We start from the raw sequence: 21,981 nt of genomic DNA on the forward strand, positions 1-21,981 counted from the left end.
AGTGGGCAACCGAAGGACGACGACCTCTTGGGTAGACGAGATTGCCCAGCATGAAGGTTGTGCCGTAGGCGAGAGAAGAGGCCTCGGCTTTGAGGAAAGTCAGTACCGGAATGGTTGATGGACTCTTTGTTCTTTTCCCCAGGCTCTGCTGAATCACAGCTTAGTGACCTCGAGATAGGCGGGAAGGGTCTTGGCTCTGAGTGTGGCCAGTATAAGGCCGGCCAGCAGCAAGTCCTAGAGTGCGGAGCGATACCACCTCCGTAGGCAAGCTGGGGGAGAGGCATTCGGACTGTCTTTGCCATGGCCACCATCCCAGGCCGTTCCGTGGCTATGGTGCCCAGTAGTATATCGTATGTCCCACGGAATGGATACCCTGGTTCGAATAAGGATTGCTGACTCTTTCAGAATGGATCCAACTGTTTTTTGTTAGCTCCATTGCCAGATCAGCTGACTGTTGTAATGTGTTGCAAGCCCGGCATAAGCCCCGTTCAGGGATAGAATACAGAGCGCGGTTTCTCCAGCACTATTAGTCAATGCCCATAAATTCTTGCGATATAAAGTCATTTCGAGGCGGTGGTTTTCATCTCATCCTTGGAAGAAAGACCCTATATGCAATGCATGTACAAGGTACATGTCACGGGAGGTTGTGGTTCCGGGGGGCGAGTTTGATGAAGGACTCGAGCGTGTGTGTTTACACTCCACACTTGACAAATTTACACCGGCAGACAAGTTCCTGGCCATCGTGTGCGTGGTCTAGGGCTCAAAACTGATGCCATGAAGGGGACAACCCAGCCAAGAGTTGAGGCTCTCAGCGTAGCCAGTACGGGTCTTCTAGATGCCTTCCAGCGATCAGATCAGCCATCTGGAACCGCAATGGCCTGGGAAGCCGACGATCACCAAACTCAGCGATCTACTCCCGACGTAAAAGCAGACTGACATCTGTCGACCGGAAGGGAGCTCGCAAATGCGGTTTCATTCGACGACGGAATCGGCGGATCCGCCCCCCCTCTCGATTGTCAGCCTGTATGCCTTGGGAATGGGCACAGAGACGAGCAGGCATGAACCGGGGAAGCTTGAAAGGGCGGCACGGCTAAGTCCAGCAAATGGAGGGGTTGACTGAGGCGGGTTCGAAAGTTTGATGTGGTCTTAATAGCTGTGATATAGGTCCCAAGGGATAAGGACCCTCGTTCCCATTGGTTCCTGCAGCCCACACCCAAGGCCGAATTTGGCATGGTAAGACGTCGCACACAACTGTATTGAGCAGAGAATGCAACATGGTGGATTTCGGAGACGATGGAAGGAGGGGTAGCTGTGTTGTCGATTTTCATCCTTCATTCCTGTACTCTGCGAACGTATGCTGACGAATCCAACGTGCATATCGGTGGTGTGTCGCTGCCATGAGAACCCGATAGATGTCGGCCAGAAGGACGGCTCAGGTAGCCGGGCCGCCCAAGATGTATGATGGACTCGGTATGATTCCATTGGTGGTAGCGGACGGGAAGAGGCGAGCAAGAGGACAAGCTACCTCTCCTCGCTCTCAAGGAGGGAGGAGTGATGAGCATGAAGCTCTGCAGATCGCAAGACTCTTGTTGGAAGACAATATTTACACCTCGTTGCTTTTGTGTGTTGTCCGATAGAGGTGTGCGTGCATGGAGGGAGCGGGAGGCTGCCGATTGGAAGGGCTGCAAGCCTCGGAGAGGGGTGCTCGGTTAGATCCCACCGAAAAGCTCACTTCGATGCCGAACGGCAGGAAGAGGTCCCGGAGAGTTGCCGATGACTGCATTGGTGTTGACGCCTTGTCCTCCATTGAAATTCCAAGTTGACATGCACTGACATGCCATCTCATCTCATCTTTGCTTGAGGTGTAGGTCTGAATCCGCTCAAAGATTCCCAAAGTGGCAAGCGTGTGTCTGAGATGTCTCCCCACAACTGGTCAAAGCTTCCCCTGTCTATGACGACAGCTTAGGGCGATGGATGAAGTTGACAGATACCTATCTCCTATCCGTATCGTGCCTATCTATCAAATCACTTCACACCTCGCGCCTGTCTTCACGAAAACGAAGGGACTTTTAGCTTATGCCAAGAGAGCAAAACGGCGCTGCCAAAGTTGTCAGGAAATCAAGCACTGTCGTCGGCACTCGGACGGGTGACTGCAGCCGGCGGTTGAGGTGCTACAGCTGACTGCCGCCGTCAGCGTGGCTTGGTGCAGTGCGGGCTGAACGGCGCGCGTCTGTTGGTGTTGTGGAGGATGCCACCTTGAACTCCCCTAGTCGGACGGACCTGGCACATGGGTACCAAGATTTGCATTGAAGGGTCGAACCTGTGAGCAGCAGCAACCTTCTCCAGAAAACGGCCAGAGATGTTCCTTGGTTGACATTTGAACGGCACCCGCAGCAATCAGAAGATATACATCAACAACGTCTCCGTTTGCGATAGCAACAGCAAACCAGCTTCGTTTGGAGAACGAGAACGAGGAACACACCGGTCGACGCGGCAGGATCGAGTGCGTGCGTATGCATCTCCAGCAGGGCCATTGTCAACCTGTCCCCGACCCCTGCAATATGTCATCTGGACGGTCGTCGCTTTGACCCCCTCTTGTCGAAGCTTCCTCGAGATATTCGAAAACGCCAATCATGGACCGGCGGCGGCATTGATGACATATCATTCCATCATCAAGCCACCGCGGAACTCCAAGATCCCTCTTGGCTCACCGAGAGTCAGCAGATGCTCTGTGCCTCTGAGCTTGTTCAAAGCCTGATAGCTGGACGCGAGAACACCTCCTCCAGCTGTCGCATGCACGCTGATACGCCCCGGAACCAATTAATATAACAGCTCCTGCGGAGAGCTTGTATTGGTTCCATTTACAGGCTGGAAGGCTGCTGTTGATGTTGCATCAACCCCCTCCAAGCCATCGCCGAGAGGTGGTGTGCAAGGAACAGACACGGCTGCTGCCATGTCCAACAGGACGACTGCACAACCACAACACAACCGCAAAAGGAGCAGAAGGCGAGACGAAACACTGGACCTCCGCTCCTCAACAGTGCCGCTCCTGCATTAGCGGACTGCCTCTGCCTGTTCCTGAAAATCTGCCATGTGTTTTATGGAGGCCGGTGCGATGATGCAGACGCTTTGACAGACAGTCTGAGCGAGAGGGAGCAAAGGAAGGATTCTGTGATGATTCTCGAAGGCTGGGCATGAAACTTTGACTTGTGCTAACTTTCCAACCCAAGCAAAGAAGCGACGATCTTGCCAACGACTTTTCGATCGAGCCACCCACATGGTTGACGTGGAACTCGATGCCTGCTCTTCACTGGCGCTGTTCACCAAGTTCAGATGACATGATGATGCCCGGTTAAGGTGAGGGGGTGTTGTAGGATTGCTACACTACATACATAGTGTATGTTCCGGTCCTGGGCTGGAGGCATGTCGAAGGGCCTGGCAGCTCTGGCCTCTGTCTGGCTACAGCGAATGAAGAGGCGCGTCGTCTGGGGAATACCACCATAAACTGCACTAACAGCTCGGCCGATCACACTACCTACTTTGGCGTTGTGCGAGAGCGAAGATGCTGCTGATGCGATGAGTTACAGGCTGAGAGCTCCAACGTGTCCGGAGCCCCGATTCCGTGATGCCGGCGACAAAGCCTTCCGTAATTGCCAGTGTTCACCTGCCATCTCAGTAACCCCATGTGTCGAAACTGCAGCCTTCGAGTTCGGCATTGTTACATACAGACGAAAACGATCATCAGGGTGACAAGACTCTGGTGAACCTGTTCCTGTCTAAAAAGAGGCGGGAAGCCAGTTGCGGGGGCCCGAACAAGTCTAGCACCCACTCCGTGTTTATGCCAACCTGCAACGCACAGACGACAGCAGAGATCAGAACGGAACTGTCGGGCATCCTGCAGTTTTCAATGCCGGGACAGGCCGTTGTTCGAGAAGCAGCTCACAGCAAAGCAAAGCAAAGTAAAGCAAAGCAAAGCAAAGCAAAGCAAAGCACAGCACAGCACACACAGACCTCTCCTCTTGCGGCTGACCGTCTCCTCGGAATTTTGTCGAGGCTTATATATCAATGCCACGATGAATCAATGATGAAAGAAAAGGAAAGCAAGTAATAATCAAAGGGGTTTGGGTCACATTCTGTTCCCAGCACCGGCAGCAGACCGGCAAGAGAGTAGGGAGAAAAGCGAATGTAATCCACAGGATGATGCTTGGGAGCTGTGCCGTTGCAAGATTTTGACGGGGTTTGATGAAAGAGACAGGCGAGGTAGAAGAGACTTTGAAGCTGTACCTCCCCCCATGTCGAATGCTTGCTCTAACCGCAAGCCAAGGGTTCTGACCAGCAGACGCAGACCACTTTCGGCACATTTATCCAGATGTCGTTGGACTCTTGGCGGTACCAGGTACTTCGCACCTCTGCCACCACGGTGGCCGCAGATATGCCAAGGTTGCATTCAGAGCTCCATGCCCTGGACTCATTCACAGCATCACTTCAAAAAAGAGGAAAAGTAAAAATATATTTTACTTTCTTGCCAGCCACTAGCGGCTGCACATTCAATGCGTCCACGGGAGGGCAAGCCAGCTCACCTGAACCCGGGACTGTGGTGAGTTGGGAGGGGGTAAACAGGAACCGACATGAAAAAATAAAAATATGGAAAAAAGCTCATCTCAGAGGGGAACGAGATTCAGGACCGCAAACGGCGCCAAGATGGCACTCCATCCATCGTCAATCAACCACCACTGCGGCGTTGGCATCTTGACCCGTCCGCCCATCAGACACCCCGGTCTACGCTACGGATCGTGGATACACACACACTGTTGCACCTCCCACCTCCCACCTCCCTCCTCCCGCCCTCCTCCTAGGTAGGGCAAGGTTGGTATTTAGAGGTGGTTTTGGCAAGGTAGCCAAGGTTAAAGCTGTGACCCTGGCCCTGCGTTCGATTCACAGGCAGAGGTCAATTATGACAAATCGGCAGGGCAGTCTTGTTCGTTCGCGACGGGAGGTTAGAATGGCTGTCTGGGACCGGGCCATGTCGCTTCCTTAGTGTCCAGCTCTATCTCGCTGCTCGGTCTCCCGTTCCCGTGCGCCGAACTACTCGATCCTGGATGCTTGCCTGACTGGCGAGCGGTTGATGGCAGATGAAGAAATGGCAGGTTCGATTTACGTTGGGGTGGTGAGACCCATGAGACCCTGCTAACGAACAGGCCAGGGTGACAGCCAAGCAGGACAGGGCAGCGACAGGGCACGCCTGGGAGTTCTTCGAACGGCCGCGATCAAGCCGGGAACGAATTGCTGGGGTACCCCCCTGAAGCAATGTTCCCAGACGGGCATCCCAGGTCATCCACGCTGTCAGTGATGGGCAATACCACTGATGCCCGGCTATACATCCACCACCACCTCGCTTTGCCTGCTTCAAGGGCCTTGTTCGTCTTGCTCTTCTCTAAGTGGGTGGCATTTCGGCCCTGTATTTTCTTGTCGTGCCTCCGCTACGACTTAGCATGCTGAGATATGTAGCTATATGTAATTCATCTGCCTCCCGGTCCCTTCCCCCGTCCCATCTTCCCATCTTGTCCCATCGCATCATTCTCCATCGTGTGACCGGTTCCAGAAAATCATTCCCCATCTCGACCGGACCGTCCCCTGCCCACTGGACTCACCTTATATGCCAGCCCACATCAGACACACGGCATTGTCACCTTGGCTTCGCCTGTCCCGTTCTCCGGATTTTCACTCTGCCATCTGTTCAAAAGTGTCCGCTGTTCACTTGCATCGCTGGACCATCCACGACTCGGCTAGGTTGAACACTCAAAGTTTATTCACCCCCGCCCCCCTCCCACCCTCCCCAGGAACCCCGACCTGGTGTGTGTGTTTCCATCTTGGGTTTTCTCCAAACCAGCCTTGACGACATCGACATCCCTCGCCGCCGCCACAAGCGATACTAACTTCGGCCGGTCCAGGTCTCGGGGCATATACGCCAGTCAAAAGATTGTCAAGAGATTGTCTGTCTTGATCTGGCTTGCATGTGGGACACTTCCTAGAGGTGATAAAGACTACGGGCCCCAGAATCCGAAAACAGGACAACTCTGGAGAGGCGGATATCGGGGAATTAGGCCAGGAGGGACTTCCCAGCCTGAGACCACCAAGACGGGACGGAAGGGGTGCAGGCGTGAAGAAACGAGGGAAGGAACCCGGAAGGGCCTGGCCAGCTACGACACTGAGCGATACACTGAACGACACACACACTGAACGAGACTCCGTCTGGTTGCATCCACTCACCCATTCACACCTACCACCTACCTTACCTTCTCAACCGTTCAAGTACCCCCCCATCTGCACCTTCTGCAGCCCACCTGCATACACCTGAAGCATCCCAGCATTCAGGTTGGCTTCACGTATCGTATGTGTCTTTTATACCATACCTATACCTATACCTCCTCCCCTCCCCTCGCCCCCCCTCTCCTCCTTCCTTTTCTCCTGCCAACCCCCGCCTTCCAGTTTGTAGACAGTACCGCTGCTTTCTGATCCAGTCTGGGCTGTGTCGGAGGCTCAAAACCGTTATCACAGAGCTGTGGCTTCGTTTCCGTGGTTCTTCTGTTCTTTTTCCTGCCCCGACTTACACAGTGTAGCAGCAGTTTCTCAAACACCGCATCGTCGACAATATCAGCCACTACCAACTCTAAAAAACAACCCCCTCGTGACCACTCCCTCCACATCACAAGCTCAAACAATTGCGATAGCTTGCCCTACTCCACCGAACCGTAGCGCTCCTTACACTTTTCTCGCGCACACACGGGTTGACTGTGGTTCCGTCCAAACTCAACCACCAAGTTTCGACCAGAAACAACCCATCCTTGGGACGACGTTGTTACCACTCTCAATTAGTTTCCCGCCCCGTCTCTGCACCGCACTGGAGCGTAGCCAGGCCGGCCACCGACAAGATGATGGCAGGACTCGCAGCCCAGGATTATCAGCTGGAAATAAGACAACAGCCCAAGGCAGGCTGCGTGGCTCTCACGAAAGGAAAAGGTATGGAAAATTGCGCGCTGCTCTGAACACGCAGCTTACACTCGTTGTGACAGATCGCCGACCACTGGATCCTCCTCCAATCGTCCAGCTCAAGGTCTCGCCGAGGTTGGATCCTACCCAGAGGTTTCTCCAGAATCCTTACCTTATCCTCATCGCTAAACTGGTTCCCAAGGATGGCGAAAATGATGAGCACCAACGGCGAACCGAAACCAAAGGGGGCGACTTGGCCGGGACAGTCGTCTCCTCTCTCTACAACCTCAAGGATACCGATAATACCCAGGGTGGATTTTTTGTGTTTGGGGATTTGTCAGTGAAAAGAGAGGGCTCTTTTCGACTCGAGTTCACGCTCTTCGAGCTCAGATCACAGACCAAAGACTGCTGGCAGCTCTCCAGCTGCATTTCGGACACTTTCCAGGTTTATGCCAACAAGGCCTTCCCTGGATTGCAGGAATCGACATTTCTGACCAGGACCTTCAGCGACCAGGGTGTCCGGCTACGGTTACGAAAGGACTCGAGGACGGTTGTTCAGAGCAGAAAGCGCGGTGCCAGCGGTGCGCCCCAGGTTGACATGAAGCCGCAGTCGATTGGTTACATGCATGGCGGAAACCACGACTTGAGTCCCAATGGCCAGCAGCACCACGGCAGAAGGACTAGCGCTCTGGAGTTCGACAATGGAAGCTACGACTTTGGATATGACCCCCGAGGCGGCAAGCGCATACGACACAACAGCTCGGCCGGCAATCACCCCGGCTACGACAGCGGCTATTACACCCATCATAACCCAAACCCTAGGACGATACCAGAGCCCATGGTGTCGGCTGCCTTTTCCAACGGCATCCCCATGACTACCAGCTACCCAGTGCATACACAGCCTGCCATCTCTGGAATCTCTATGCGCCCTAGTATGGCAGCTTTCCCGCCTCTGCATCCGCTTGACACGCAGATCTCGCCACACTCTGCCGGCCCGAATTCAGCATCGTCAACCTTCTCTCCAGGCACGAGCTTCTCTCCAGGCACGAGAAGGTCTCCCCTCTCAGCATACCAATACCCGAACACACATCACAACATCTATGGCTCGCCCACTCATATGAATTACCAGACGACTTCAGCACAGCAGCCAATGGCTCAGCATGGTGACATGGGGTTGTCACTTCCACTCCCAGGTATTGACCTTGGCGACATTGAGAAATAAGGGCTCACCCGCCTGGTTTTTCCTTTTGCTCCTGCGGAGCTGAGCAGCGAGCATATCGCCCACTAATCCCCCTTTCGCTGCGTCCGTATTCCCTGACTCTTTGCATTGGATGGAAAAGAAAATTGAGTGCACGGTTCTACCACATATGAGATTGGAAGTGGGAAAAGTGCAAGGGTAGCTTTTGAGCTGGGACTTTCCCTTTCTTTTTTATTCTTTTATTTTATTTTACTGAATGGCTGTCTGGAATTCTCGGTGTTATAAAGGCAAACGATATCCTCTCTATCGGTTTCTTTTGTCGGTTGTTGGGTCTTGGGTTCGGTCAAGCAAATGGGCATTGGAGAGAGCAAAGGAAAGAAAGCACGATTCCCCGGGGTACGGTGTAATTTTCTTGCAGGGTTCATATTTCATCTTCTCTTGTTACACTTTTACTCAACACCACTGCCAACATCGCACACCTTCACTTTGTTCATAGCATTCTTCGACTTCTTCCGCCAAGGAACCATCGCTTCTGCCTCTTTCTCCCACTCTTTCTCCGCCCACCGCTTTTACGAAGTCATGAGAGATCACTGTTTCCCGAGAACGGAGGGAGCATGGTCATGTTAGCGAAGCAAACGAGTAAGCTGCGAGTTTGGGTTGGTCGTTGGCTTTTGAGTGATACCCCTCCGCGAATTTGGTTATGGTTATTTCTGGTGGCAAGGGAAAGCGAAAAGGGAAAGGGAAAAAGGATTATGCTTACCAGAGAGGGAGAGCTATCAGGGGGAGGTAATTAGTGGGTAGGGGGAAGGAAGATGGTGATGCTTCCGAGGCTGAGGTTTCTTGTTTTGAGGAAGTTGTCCTGTGCATGTTGGGTTATACCTAGTCAGCGTTGGTAGGTATTAGAGAATAGTACCTGGTGGAATCACCGTAAGAAATATGGTACCGCATGCATGGGGCTTATATATGATAAAATCGCAGCTTGGTGCCCTGGTGATGTGACGTTTTTAAAGGCGGAATATGTGCTTAATGCAGATGTGTTTGGCACAGGATGACCCCCACCCCAAAAAAGAAAACCGTGTTATGTGATTGGCTGGATGTAATTTAGCTAGCTCTGATTGGACGGCTAGGATGGGGCTTTTCTCTTCTATCAACGGCGATAGATAGATATGTAGATGGGGATCCAACTCATCGACCGAGACCGATACTGTACGAGCCTTTCCTATCTTTGCTGAGTCACGAGGGCTGGAACTTTCTGCTTTGGATGGACTCGGTCCTTTTTCCCCACATGGTAGAAAGCCATTTCACGAGAGGGCGCCCGGGCTTTTGGAGGCTGAATTAAAGTTTTTGACGACGGGTTGTCAAACCTAGGTGTGGGGGTGCGGGGCGGCGGCGGCGGCGGCGGCGGGGTTGGGATGATGGCTGATGGTTTCCAGGTTGGCATGTGAATATGGTGGGATGGATTTGGAAGTAGGAATTAGTAGTTGCTCTAGTGATAGTACATACGTTATCATTGGGCTTGTATGTATTTTCATCAGGAAATATCTCATCTAGTCTCAAATATTGGTAGAGTTTCACGTATATCAACGCCCCCGTCATCTTCTGCTCGTATTCTGCCTTTTCTTCCCCAAGTCATTACTTTGATCCATCGCCCAACTCAAACCCCCCACCTCTGCCTCAACGCCTCATAAACCGTCCCATTAATCGGCAAAACACTCCCGTGTCTCAAATTCTTCGGAAAGTTATTCCTGTTGCTCCCCACCCACCCCGAATTACTCCCCGGGTTCGTACTCTCAAACGGCCTGTACCCATCGCTCCCGTAAAAGTCCAACAGCAAGTGCACCTTCCTCGGGTCGACATTGTCCAGATAACTCGCCGGCCCTTCCACCCCCGACTGAATAATCGCCCCGTCACCCCCCGGTCTGGTCCACGTGCCGAATAACCCATTGTTGGACACCTCCACAAAGACCGTCTTTCGTGTCTCGTCTTTCATGAATCGGAGGAAGGAGGTGGGGGATAAGGGGAGGTAGTTGAGGTCGATGATGTTGGTGGGGTTCTTGTCGATGAGGGTTTGTGGAGCCGAGAAAGTTTTAAAGTCGGAGGTGTAGGCGTAGCGCATGCGAATGTTGGTTGGGTTGCCGGTGTGGCGGGGGTCCGACGTGGGGTACTATGAGTGGTGAGGATGAAGTTTATTTTGTTGGGGGAAAAGGGGGAAAGGTACAAATTTGGAAGCCCAATGAACGAGGTATTGCCCCTTGGCAGGATCCCAGATTGCTTCTGGGGCCCAGACCATACCCGCTGTGGCGTCTTCAACGGTGACGAGTCGCTCGTTGGTCCAGTTGATCAGGTCGGTGCTTTCCCAGACGAAAATGCCTCGGGAGCCGGTTCGTTGGGCCGCATCCCAGGTTGTCTGGTTTGTTATCAGTCTGTTGAGGCACTTGCATATTGGTGTCCTATTTGCTGGAACATACTCTCCCAATGTGAAGGTCAGTGCCGATGATATACCACTTCTTCCCTAATTCGCTCCCGCCGCCAGGAACAATTGTAGGGTCTCGAACACCAGTAGTCCCCTTGGTCGGCCTGATAACTGGCTGTCCTCTATTCAACGCTCTGAAGGAGAGAGCATCGTTGCCGTTGCTGAGGTAAAAGTAGACATAGGGGTCGGCCCCAAGGAAGAAGGCGCCCAGATATCCAGCCAGGTTGTTGGTTTGTCGCTTTGTTACATCCACTCCAAGGTCGGCAAGGTCGAGAAACAGCCCCCCAGAACCGTGGCTTTTGATGCTTGCCGCAAGAGATGACCAAGTAAAGAGGAGAGCAGCGAGTGCCCAAAGAGCCTTGGGCGTTGCCTGCACCATGGTAATCGTGGGGCGGATACAGTGTTACCACGAAACAAGTACCCAACGACCGGCGTACATAAAGAGTCCCAGATACCCGGGTGAGATCAGATGTAGACCTGCAGGAACCCGGCCGCGACTGGACCACGGTCTTTATATGGGGCTCAAGGCAAGCGCTCCCATCCATGTCTTCCCATCATGTGGTTCTGGAACCGCTCCCGTCAGCGGTATAGAGCATGTTCCCCACAATCTGTGGTCCGGGGAAAAGATGGGGTAACATTTAGCCATAATCTACTGAGGAGGAGGACGACTCGATCCTTATGGCTAAAGTCTCTCCATATTGTTTCGGCTTTTCCCGCTTTGGTATGACTGCGTGCCCATCTGACGAATCTCCCCTCTTGCGATTGCTGGAATTACTTTTTTTTGCGCGCTGAACCACAGTTGAATGGACGGTTCGTCATGTATCGAAAGATTCCTTGGCAGATTTGGTACTGTGGACCGCATGGATTCGTGGAATAATTTTCCGATGGGTTTGTCGAGTTGTATTTGAGGGTCGGTTTTGACTATGGCTGGGGGCAATGCGGGGGTCGGCAGTTGGAGATCATCGTGTTGACGAAGTCTCAAGACCACTTACAAGCGCTCCAATAGTTGTTCTTGCTTTTGTATTTTTCGACATTTTCCATGTGATTGAGTTTCCGACACCAACTCCTCATAAAAGACAGCCGCTAATTCATGTTTGATTAAATCCAAGTTCCTCGTCCAAGACTGTATGATGGTCTGTCGTTGATATCAGTTCAATCCTCTTGCCCCCGGGTTTTCGGGTGTTAGTCAGCATCGCCTGGAAGGCATTGATACGAGCTTCGAGTGCATTTTCAGATGTTATTGACTGTTGGGAGCTGTGGGGGTATATTCCATCGAAATCCTCGAAGCTCGCATGTTCCCTGATTATGATATCGTCGTCCATTGCAACATCATCGTCCGAGTTTGATCCAGAAGGAGAGGGTTGGGTATCAAGCGCTGAAGTTGAATGTCCGTTGGCATCCATAACTGGAAGCTGTTGATGAACTGCTGACAATTCTGTTTCTCCAGCAGGCACTTCCAGTATATGTCGTTGCGAACTTTCCGTGGAAGCGGTCGTGGCCTGTGTATCCAGCATATCTTGACTGGCACATCCTAGCTTCGCACGTTTTCCGAGGATAACCTTGTCGTGTCGAAACACACTGTCAGAACACTGTGCCCCAAAGAGACCCTCGATGGTGATGTCTTCCTCGATCCACCGGCGTAAATCGACAGTACAAGGCCAAATATCTCTGGGCTTGAAGGCATCTGTCAGCTCGCAGAGCTCAGGGAATGATGAGTGGCGAGAGTATGGGAATGTTATGGTTCTTGGAAGCGCCACTGCATTCGATTCATTCAGTGAATGCTGTTTGTTTTGTGGCTTCAGTTTCTTCGTGATCGCATGAAGCCCATCGGCAAGTTTGATTTCGTCCTTGTCATCGAGAGCTGACCGTTCAAGATCAAGAGGTACTTTTCGCCCACTCGCAACGGCACCCAGGAGAAAATGACGTATGTGCTCTTGCATCGAATTCGACACCTCCTCTGTATCACAAAGTCTTCAAATGTCAGTCAAGACTCGGCTCTCAGCACAAGAGAACGACTCACATTTCCAGAAGAGATCCTATATCTTCCAGAAATAGGTAATCTAGTTCTGCCTCCCTCTGCAGGTCCTCTCCGCCGCCACCGACACCGAGCTCTGCAATATCTTGTCCATTGGAGAGACGCGTAATTATGGGCTGGATCCAGACCACAGAAGAGAGGTTTTTCTGCACAGTTGGGCAGTAATTTCCCTTCTCGCAGCTATGCAGTCGGACGTTCTGATCGAGTGTGAGACAACCTGAGTGGTAGGTATTTCCACACATGAATCCGACAAGGGCAGGGGCTTCATGGGAGAGGTGAAACTGTGTCCCGAATCTGTTGTCGGTATCCTTGGCCACGAGAGATTGATAAATTGACATCTTGTAGTCATCCACATGAATCTGTCCTAGCATCAGCAAGAGCCTTTTGCTGACAATGAGAAGCTCGTACCTTGGTTTTAAGGGCTTTGGACAATACGATCCAGACGTCTTCGTAACTGTGCTTGAGTCAGCAAGGTATTACAGTGGCTCCTGTCAAAAGATGTACCCGTATGTCCAGGCTTGAAAGTGGAAGATGGTGTCTGTAGGGTACTTTGACACCTTCTCCAGCAGTTCGCGAATGCCCTCAGACTTTGGAGGAAAGTCGACGTCATCGACAAAAGACGTATCAATATAAATTGTATCCAATGTCTTGAGCCCACAAGAATACTCAATTAGCGGTGGTGATCTTGCTATGGCACTCACGAACCACGGCTCGCTTCTGATATCACCGGTGTAAAGCGCTGCCTTGCCTCCACCTTCGAACACTACGACTGTCAGTATTATGAATAAGATGGCGGAGCATTCTGCCAGACGTACGAAACATAACAGCGCCGGGGCAGTGGTTCGCATTGAACAAGGTAACTTGAATGCGGTTGCCTGGCTCGAGCTCCAACACAGTGGGTGTTTCTAAAGGTAGCGGCTTCTACAGTTCACTCAGTAATCGTGCCGCCCAGTGGACAAACTCGAGACTCATACCAATAGGGTCTTGAGGTGACGGTATGTTTGGACTCGGGCCTCTAAGATGCCCTTGGCGTAGTTGATGCGACATGGAAATCGTTCAAGTCGAAGGAGCATCTCTTTAGTGGCCGCGGAACAATAAACACTGGACATCTCCAAGTTAGAATTATCCAAGAGAGCGCAATCATAGGGAAACATACAATGGTGACCGTAAAGTCTCCAGACCAGCGAGGTGGTCGCTGTGGATATGGCTAAGAAAGCAGGCGAGTGGAGGGCGGAGATCTGGGCGGGGGCGAAAGAAGTCGACCCTGATGTCCGGAAATTCGGCTACTAATCCATTGAAGGTCGACATGACTGCTGTGTCTTGCTGAAGAAGTGAACTGCCTCATGATTGTTTTGCTACTCCAAAGTGGCCGTCTGAGTGTCCCCTGGCAGTTCCAGGCGAGACAGGAAAGGATGATGCTTGTCGTTGAAGCTCCAGCCCCACACAAGCTATCGACGCCAAAAACGGCTCGTGCCCCGCCCCCGCGTTGGTGTCGCCTGCCAATGCAGTCTTGGCCTTCCAAAGTTCCTCGTCTTCAACTTGGCATCTGTGCTCTGTCAAGCCACCGAGTGGCTAAGATGATCTGTTGGACTGCCACGATTTCCTACTCCAGAGACACACTGCTAGATCAGGATATTTCCCTATCTCCTCGCATTGCACTGCGTTGCACTCATGACGCATGTCCGATGAAATATTGGAGAAACGGCCAGCAGACATTGGCCCAAGCGCCCCCGCTATTCCCAGGATGGCAGCCAACGGTGCATCAGCGTCATCTTCAACCCCTGGGCTATCGCTGGCGGCTCTCTGGCGGCACCGATCCGTTTCATATCCGGCGCTGTTAAGGAACAGCAGCCCGCCCGCCCATCCATCATCGCCATGCTACATTTCATCCAAACTCCCGTCCCAATCACTGCATCTTTTGCCCCTCCATCGCTGGGCTTCCGCGTCGCTTGATCCCCCAAGTCATGGCTGTCGCTCTTAGCTCCCAGGTCCTGGAGTCGCTGCTAACCCCGGGGCGCCTGGTTCTTCTTTCCGTCCTGTTTGTGGTGGTCTCATTCATCGTCGACATTTCCCGGTTACCCAGCTGTCCAGACTCTCTCCCTCGCGTGGGATTTGGTCGAGGCCTGGTCGCGTCTGTCAAGAACTGGGTGTATTATGTTTCGCGCTATAATGATTGGATTGCCGATGGTTATGAGAAGGTGCGCACCGTACTCTTATCCCTACTGCGAGGCGTCTGCGTGGCGTCCTACTGACATAGACGTGCGGTAGTACAACAAGAAGGGTCGTGCCTTTGTGGCTCCTAATTCCCCGAGCCGCCCTCTAGAGATTGTGGTTCCCAAGTCCCAAACAGCGTGGATGCTCGAACAGCCAGACCGAGTGCTCTCTACAAAAGAAGCTCATCGCGACTCTCTATTTAACGACTACCAGTTTGGAGTTGATGATCAGTTTCCGATTCGCACGATACACAAGCACCTTGCCCGCAATATTGTCAATTTGCTACCTGGAATCGAGAAAGAGGTTCATGCCTCCATCGACGATGTCTATGGGACAGATACGGAGAACTGGAGGACGCTGAATATCTGGAACTCTTTGATTGGCATCGTCTCCAGAGTTACAAACCGAATGCTGGTCGGCGATCCGCTTTGCCATAATGAAGAGTTCCTCAAGAACCAGGTGGCCTTCGCTGACGCTATCGTTCGCAATGGCTTGATCATGAACTTCTTCCCGAAGGTGTTCCACCCCATTGTCGGCCCTCTTGTCACCATTACAAACCGCCGAGCATGGCGCAAGACCTACGAAATCGGGAAGCCTGTCATAGAGCAACGTCTCCGGGACATGGGACGCATAGACTCTGGCGCTGACGTGCAAGTGCCAGAAGATATGCTCACCTGGCTCATCCGACAGGCCAAAGCCGAAGGCGCAGCAGAAGAACTCAGCCCGGTCATGCTCTCCAAGCGCCTGCTACCCGTCGAGTTTGCCGCTATTCATACAACGGTGCTAACAGCTTCGAATGTTCTTCTCGACCTCGCATCATCAGACCCATCTCTGGGCTACATCGACGCCATTCGCAAAGAGACCTCCCAGGCCTTGAGGGAAGGAAATGGTCACTGGACGAAGGACAGCCTAGCAAATCTCCATCTTACAGACAGCGCTATCAAGGAAAGCATGCGCGTTAGTTATTTCGCCAGGTGCTTGACCCACAGGAAGGTGATTGCACCTGAAGGAGTGACGAATCCAACAGAGGGATGGCACGCGCCCGAGGGGTCATTTCTCACCCTGGACCTTGCTGGAGTACATCTTGATCCAGAAGCGTTTCCTGAGCCCGAGAAGTATGATGCCTTCCGGTTTGTGAAGTTGAGAGAGCAGCTCGATCCGAAGAATCCTGAGGAGGCAATGAAGATCAAGAGACTGGGGATGGTAACTACGAGCCCGGAACACTTGACCTTCAGCCATGGGAGGCACGCATGGTATGCTTTCTATCCTGTGGCAATTATGTATCGGCATGCACTAACATTCAGAATAGCCCTGGGAGGTTCTTTGTCGCGCATGAGTTGAAGATGATCCTGGCGTATTTACTAAATAATTACGACATCAAGCATATAGAGAAAAGGCCGCAGAACGACTGGGTGGGCGCCACTGTTATTCCGCCAATGGCAGCCACGTTAGAGGTCAAGAGGAGGAAGATTTGATTGCGGCTTCTACATTGAATACTTGGAGGTTATCTTTGGGTATATACAGGACGACTTTCACGACTTTCACTTTTCAAGATGAGCGCAGCGTTGGGTTGGATATCTAGATTGATTTAGGATATTCAGGGATGAGGTTTTCCGCAACGACCGATATTTATTATGATACAAGCTTTACAGCATCACAACCAACGACTTGAACTACAGCAACAAGGTCAATATATATATACAATTTCACCCTTGGTATGATAGTGTTTGGGGAGTTTCGGCACCATGGCGGTGATGCACAAGGGAACGGAGAGAGTGGAGGGCAATGAGGCGGAACAGTATATTGTAAGGTACAAGGCCACATACCATATCCCGTTGTTTGTCTAGAGCATCGCCGAAATCGAGGGTCCTTTCAGTCTAGTCTTTTTGACCATGCACCCTTATTCATTCCCTTTAGAGCTCAGGACGGGACATCTTTCACAACACCGGACGTCAATAGCCAAAAAGGGCCCCCATGGCTCCAGATTATCTTGGGAGTCAAAGGACCAAATAATCCTCCTGCACCCCAAGGTCAAAGGAGATACTTGATGGATCTTCCGCCCGAATTACGTGAAATGATTTTTGACTTGCTGATCAGTCTTGAAAGGCTACAGAAAGCCTAAAAGACTGCAACAAGTTCAAAATATCTACAGTAAGTTGAAAGACCACAACAGCCTTAAAACCTCACCAAACTATAGCATTTCAAAAAAAGAAGAAGCACAACTTCAATTCAGAACACCCAACCTACTAAATCACTGATCATATCCCTTGGTTGACCCAGTTCCTCCCTCTTACTTACTCTCTCATCAGAGTTCAAATGAATGGCAGTAGCATCAATGCTACCCAGAGCCCCAAACCTTCCGTCAAATTCTAGGTACCTTGTAACACAACAACAACAACAACCATCACCCTCCAAACTAGGTAATCTGCTCGCACCCTCATCTCTTCCTATTTCCTTGCCCGCCCCCAACGGCAAATAAAAAAAAGAATGAGTAACAGCAACTACCTTTCCACACCCACCACCACCACCACCACCACCAGGGTGACAGCCTGCGTAACCACACCTTCTTTCTCAGTCTGTGATACCAAGCCCTCCCCTCCCCGCAAAAAAAAAAAAAAAAGAACAAAAAACTTCCAGACCGACCCGGTAACACAACATTCTCGCCTCATCCCACTCATCGTTGAAGCCCAACACCACCACCATCGTCACTTCCACCGCACCACACCTCGCCTCAAACTTCTGGTCTCATTCACCCCCAACTCCTGCCTCACCTCCACAGGCCACCTCGTCACCTTCCCATTAAACACCGGAAAACTCGACAAATTCGTCCGCGGCGCATACTCCATGTCCAACACCACAACCCCCAAACTAGGCACATTCCCCACCGATACCTCCTCCCCATCCGCCTATTCCCCCCATCATCATCAGTTAGCATCTTTCTCTTCTTCCCTCACAAGTCTCAAAAAGTATAGGGTAGTGACTCACCCCCTTAATCCCAATTCCCACCTCCCTCTTCAAATACCCAACCACACTCTCCCTGTCCAAATCCTTCAAAGTTCCATTCCCAACCCTAATGTCCTGCACCGGCACGCTCTCCCTCGCCACCCCCTCACACGGCATCCCCAGCAGCGTCATCCGTCCAATGCTCTCCCCCCTGATAAACAAACTCACCGTCGCCGGCAACCTCCCCGCCAGCTCCCCCCTCTCCACGCTCATCTCCACCACCCAATAATCCCTCGTCGTTCCCTTGCCCATCCGGTTCAAAGGTCCCGTCTCCAGCGTCGTCGCCCCGTCATCCCCAGCCATGTCCCCGTAAAGCGCATTCACCTTTGCCCTGACCTGCTCCGCCCTCGTCTCAGCCGGGAGACTCCAATCGGGCAGTTCCGGATACGTGTACCCAAACACGCTGACATTAGCGACAGTGTTACTCGTGTGGAACTCTAGTAGCGTGCTGTTGCCATTGGTGGTGGCGGCAGATGGAGCCCGGAAAAAGGGCTTGAGTGGGCTGTCAGCCGTGATCACCGTGTTGGCAGGAGTTCCAAACTGCCCGCCAGACAAAGCGCTGCTTGTAAACATCGAGTTGTTGTAGTAAATTGTTTGCCACATGGCCACCAGCCTGTCGACGTTGCAGTGGTGTAGCATACTAGAGACTTGTTAGCCAACGACAACAAAAGAAAAAGGGAAAAGGGTGTAACACACAACAGCGGCTCAAAGGCCGACCAGTTAATATCGGCCATGGTCCCGTTATTGCACCCTGCACGAAGATGAATCAAGTTGTGGGCATTCTCAAAGCTCGAGCTGCTCATCCCGTCATAGGTGTTGACCCGAGTAAAGACATCATACTACGACAACTTCCCCATTAGCCGCCGGCCCAACCATGCTCATCAAGCCATCTGAAGCTAGGTGCCTTACCACACTCCCTGTCAAATCCCTCGCCGCCAAAAGTAACCCCTCGTTGGACTCGTTGGCATCATTTAGCACACCCCCAGATCGAGAACATCGTATTGTCTGCGGGTAGTGCGTCAGGGCGCTATCACCAAATCCCTCTTCAACCTTTAATCGTTGAAACTTGTAAGTGTATAGCGGGTTCGGTATGACTCTTCGTCCCTCTGGTGCCTGCACCGTCATGTTGAGCCTTGTAGCTGCTACAGGCAACGCTGGATTCATCGCCCAGTCCCAGTATGGCTGCCGCAACGACTCTGCCGCTGCCATGTACTCGGGAAGCAGATCTGGGGGGTATCTAGACGCGATGTCAACCGCGCGAGCCACCAATATTTGCTACCGAGAGAAAACATGTGAGTTTCGTGGGGGTCAAGGAATCAAGCAGGGCAAATGCAATGCCACCAACGTACCTCAAACAGAGCTACATATGGCCTATGCCAAGTTTGAAAAAGAAGTTCCTTTTATGTCACAGATCAGCAAACCACTCTCAGTACCCCCCACAATCCTAAACCAAAAGCCTCGTTGGGCATACATACACCATGAGGACAAAACCCCCTATTAGAAGGCGCCCCATCTACATGCCCTACTCCGTTCCACGCACTGTGGGGATAACCATGAATACCTGGGCAAAAGCCGTCAGCAAGCTATTGCCGAATTTGGGAGGTTGTGATGCCGAGACGGTGTCATGTATTACCCACCTGCTACCGCGAAGTACGATAACTCGTTCGTCTCGTTGAGCGCCTGTAATTCTGATAGGGCCAGAATGTAGAGATGCCTACACATTGACAAATCAGATCCCCAGACTCCCGGCTGTCAAAATTTCTGTGTCATGGTGATACCATTGTGCCCCTCCCTTTGCCCATAGCCCATTGATATTGAGTCTGGCTGGAGGTTTCCCTGTAACCTTGTCAATGCCCGTCCTGACGCCGATCACAGGAATAGGGGTCGCGGAGGCTAGCGCAGGTGACGATGAGGGTGATGATGGGGGCGAGGACGCGGGGGTTGTCGACTGAGCCGCAGCCCATGGGAGGGCCACGGCCACCATGCAGAGTGAAGCGGTCCTCCGCATTGCTTCCAAGAGAGATACAACCACACCGATGACTCAGTCAGGCATGAAAATACTGCAAAAGGGAGTGAAAAGAGAAGAAGGCGGGGAGTCGGCAACTATACCGCCAAGCCCTTTCAGGAGAGAAAGCGGGCTGCCTCTTCCGCTTTATCATAGTGGCGAAGAACCCGCCCTCCTGGACGACGCCAGTTCTTGTCGGGTCCGCTTCTGCAGGGAAAACTGTAACAATATCACCAACTTTGTGGTCTTGGGCACAGGACCTTCTCGCTGAATCATACATGCCATACGGATGAGTGACTCTTCCGGTGTCCGAACTTCAGGTGGGTAGCCACGAGCAGCAGTAGTGGGGGATGTCCGATAAAGGGAAGCATGTCTGAGAATAGAAAGGCTGTGTCGATGTTTCGCCGCTGTCGTCTCTGTTTGTTGTTGTTTATGGGGTGTGTAGTGTAACCAGGCCCCGGGAGGACGGGCGTCTGCGTCCCGCGGCAATGGGGTTTTCGTAGAGGATAATTGATCCAGAGGCTGCAGGCATCTCGTATCGCTTTCTATGTCTTGTGCGCTTCAAAAAGAACAAGCACGGCGCTGTCATCACACTCCTTCTGCTGGTTGCCGACAGGATAAGGCCACGGCTGACCCACGAGGGCACAACACAAAAGCAGGCCGACCGTTTCTCCTGTCGAGGTGGTGTTTGGATAGAAGGCGGGCGGGACCTGCGGCATGGCGACATGGAAGACGGGTTATCACATCCCATGACTTCCTTGCTCTCCCCCGTCGTGTTTCCGGCGTCTTGGTATCTTGTCGTCGGGCGTCATCTGCCGTGATAGCTCCTTAGGCTGGATGGACCATGCTGACAGCGTGGGGGTGACGGCGACAAAGTTTGCTTCCTGTGCCAGGCCATAGGTCCGGGCTCGGCCCGTCGTCATTGTACGTCTGTATCGGTGGAAAGCCACGCCATGATGGGTAAGGGAATGACTAAAGTTAAGAACAAGAAAAATAAGAGAAGACACGGGGCCCAACGAAGGCCTTTGCAGATGCCGTGTGCTAGCCCAACTCCCCGACAATGCCAGGGAAGCGTGAGTGTGGCTTGCTCCTTCCCAAGTTCTTCAACAGTCTAGGCTGAAGCGGAGTCGGGAATGGAAGGAGCACATCAGCTCTCTCATCAGCCTCTCATGAGAGTCAGTCACCAACGGCGAAACCCGCAGAGACCGAACAGTCCATCCTCTCCAGTTCGCTACCTATGTCTGAAATGTTTTACACAGCACCTCGGTCTTCTCTCAGCAACGACACCGCTCATTATGCGAACATAGTGACACAATACTCGCTGTGTGTCTCTGTGGGACCTGTATCTACCTCACCTTGGCACTGAACTTTCCTTCCTCATGAAGAACCGAAGTCAAAATCCTAGTTAGCCGCCTCAAACCCAAGGCCAAGAAACAAAAAAAGGGGCCCCAAAGTTGCCCCGCCATTTGGTTGTCGTCGAGCAGCAGCTCCCCCCCCTTCCCCCCATCTGCCCCTCCCTTCCCGCAACGCGGGGAAGTCCTAGCTCTCCCGCTTTGGCATCCGCGCCTAGCTCGGGGGTTCAATGTCAGGGAAAAAATATACCTACCCCTGTGCCTTTAATTGCCCAATGCACTTGCAAATGTACTTGTGATTTTTGGGCCGAAAACGCGTGGGTTTAGCTGCTTATGGTGAATGCAACATTCGGAGTGTTGATGCCTACCGGGGGTGGCCAGAGAGGGAGGGGGCTCGCCTCAAGGTATACAGATACGTGGTCTGTGACACCTGGATATCTCCTGTATCTATCTACCGACCAAGTTAATCTGTTGTTGACTTCCGGGACTCGGACAAATTCCCCAGATCCTACAAGTTTGCGCAGCACCGAGTCGTCCCAAGGCGTGGTACTTTTGAGGGGGAGCAAGAAGGGTGTTTGTCACCTTTGAACTGGAGTGACTTGCCATGCGGGGTCAAGAAAGAGATCGGGCTGCCATACAATTCCCATGTGATTGATATTGAATGAGGGGCTCATGGGCGTGTCCGGTGTCAAAAAGACTCCTCTGCTAAGC

At 52.3% G+C, this 21,981-nt stretch overlaps 5 protein-coding genes across 5 annotated transcripts; 2 read left to right on the forward strand and 3 right to left on the reverse strand.

Annotated features, from left to right (window-relative positions):
- The first annotated feature begins 5,942 nt into the window (after positions 1–5,942).
- Positions 5,943–9,391, forward strand: QC763_407550 (uncharacterized protein). Its single transcript, XM_062912392.1, has 3 exons — positions 5,943–6,391; positions 6,624–7,020; positions 7,074–9,391. The coding sequence occupies exons 2-3, from the start codon at positions 6,933–6,935 to the stop codon at positions 8,210–8,212; spliced, it is 1,227 nt and encodes a 408-aa protein (XP_062765982.1). The 5' UTR covers positions 5,943–6,391; positions 6,624–6,932; the 3' UTR covers positions 8,213–9,391.
- A 252-nt stretch (positions 9,392–9,643) lies between these two features.
- QC763_407540 (uncharacterized protein) lies at positions 9,644–11,040 on the reverse strand (the record flags this gene model as incomplete). Its single annotated transcript, XM_062912391.1, has 3 exons — positions 9,644–10,352; positions 10,407–10,595; positions 10,657–11,040. 3 exons carry the CDS (start codon positions 11,038–11,040, stop codon positions 9,843–9,845), a joined length of 1,083 nt encoding a protein of 360 aa, XP_062765983.1. The 3' UTR covers positions 9,644–9,842.
- Positions 11,041–11,749: 709 nt separating this feature from the next.
- Positions 11,750–14,890, reverse strand: QC763_407530 (uncharacterized protein; the record flags this gene model as incomplete). Its single annotated transcript, XM_062912390.1, has 7 exons — positions 13,853–14,890; positions 13,671–13,797; positions 13,512–13,617; positions 13,201–13,459; positions 13,105–13,150; positions 12,682–13,055; positions 11,750–12,632 (listed from the first exon to the last, which is right to left on the reverse strand). The coding sequence occupies exons 1-7, from the start codon at positions 14,002–14,004 to the stop codon at positions 11,750–11,752; spliced, it is 1,947 nt and encodes a 648-aa protein (XP_062765984.1). The 5' UTR covers positions 14,005–14,890.
- On the forward strand, positions 14,247–16,620 carry QC763_407520 (uncharacterized protein). The gene is made up of 3 exons (XM_062912389.1): positions 14,247–14,894; positions 14,965–16,163; positions 16,220–16,620. The coding sequence occupies exons 1-3, from the start codon at positions 14,661–14,663 to the stop codon at positions 16,383–16,385; spliced, it is 1,599 nt and encodes a 532-aa protein (XP_062765985.1). The 5' UTR covers positions 14,247–14,660; the 3' UTR covers positions 16,386–16,620.
- A 501-nt stretch (positions 16,621–17,121) lies between these two features.
- QC763_407510 (uncharacterized protein) lies at positions 17,122–19,921 on the reverse strand (the record flags this gene model as incomplete). Its single annotated transcript, XM_062912388.1, has 7 exons — positions 17,122–17,816; positions 17,896–18,553; positions 18,610–18,752; positions 18,823–19,188; positions 19,389–19,474; positions 19,551–19,627; positions 19,692–19,921. The coding sequence occupies 7 exons, from the start codon at positions 19,919–19,921 to the stop codon at positions 17,616–17,618; spliced, it is 1,761 nt and encodes a 586-aa protein (XP_062765986.1). The 3' UTR covers positions 17,122–17,615.
- Positions 19,922–21,981: the final 2,060 nt, after the last annotated feature.

Source organism: Podospora pseudopauciseta, chromosome 4 (assembly GCF_035222475.1).
Source record: "Podospora pseudopauciseta strain CBS 411.78 chromosome 4, whole genome shotgun sequence".
Classification (NCBI taxonomy): Eukaryota; Fungi; Ascomycota; class Sordariomycetes; order Sordariales; family Podosporaceae; genus Podospora; species Podospora pseudopauciseta.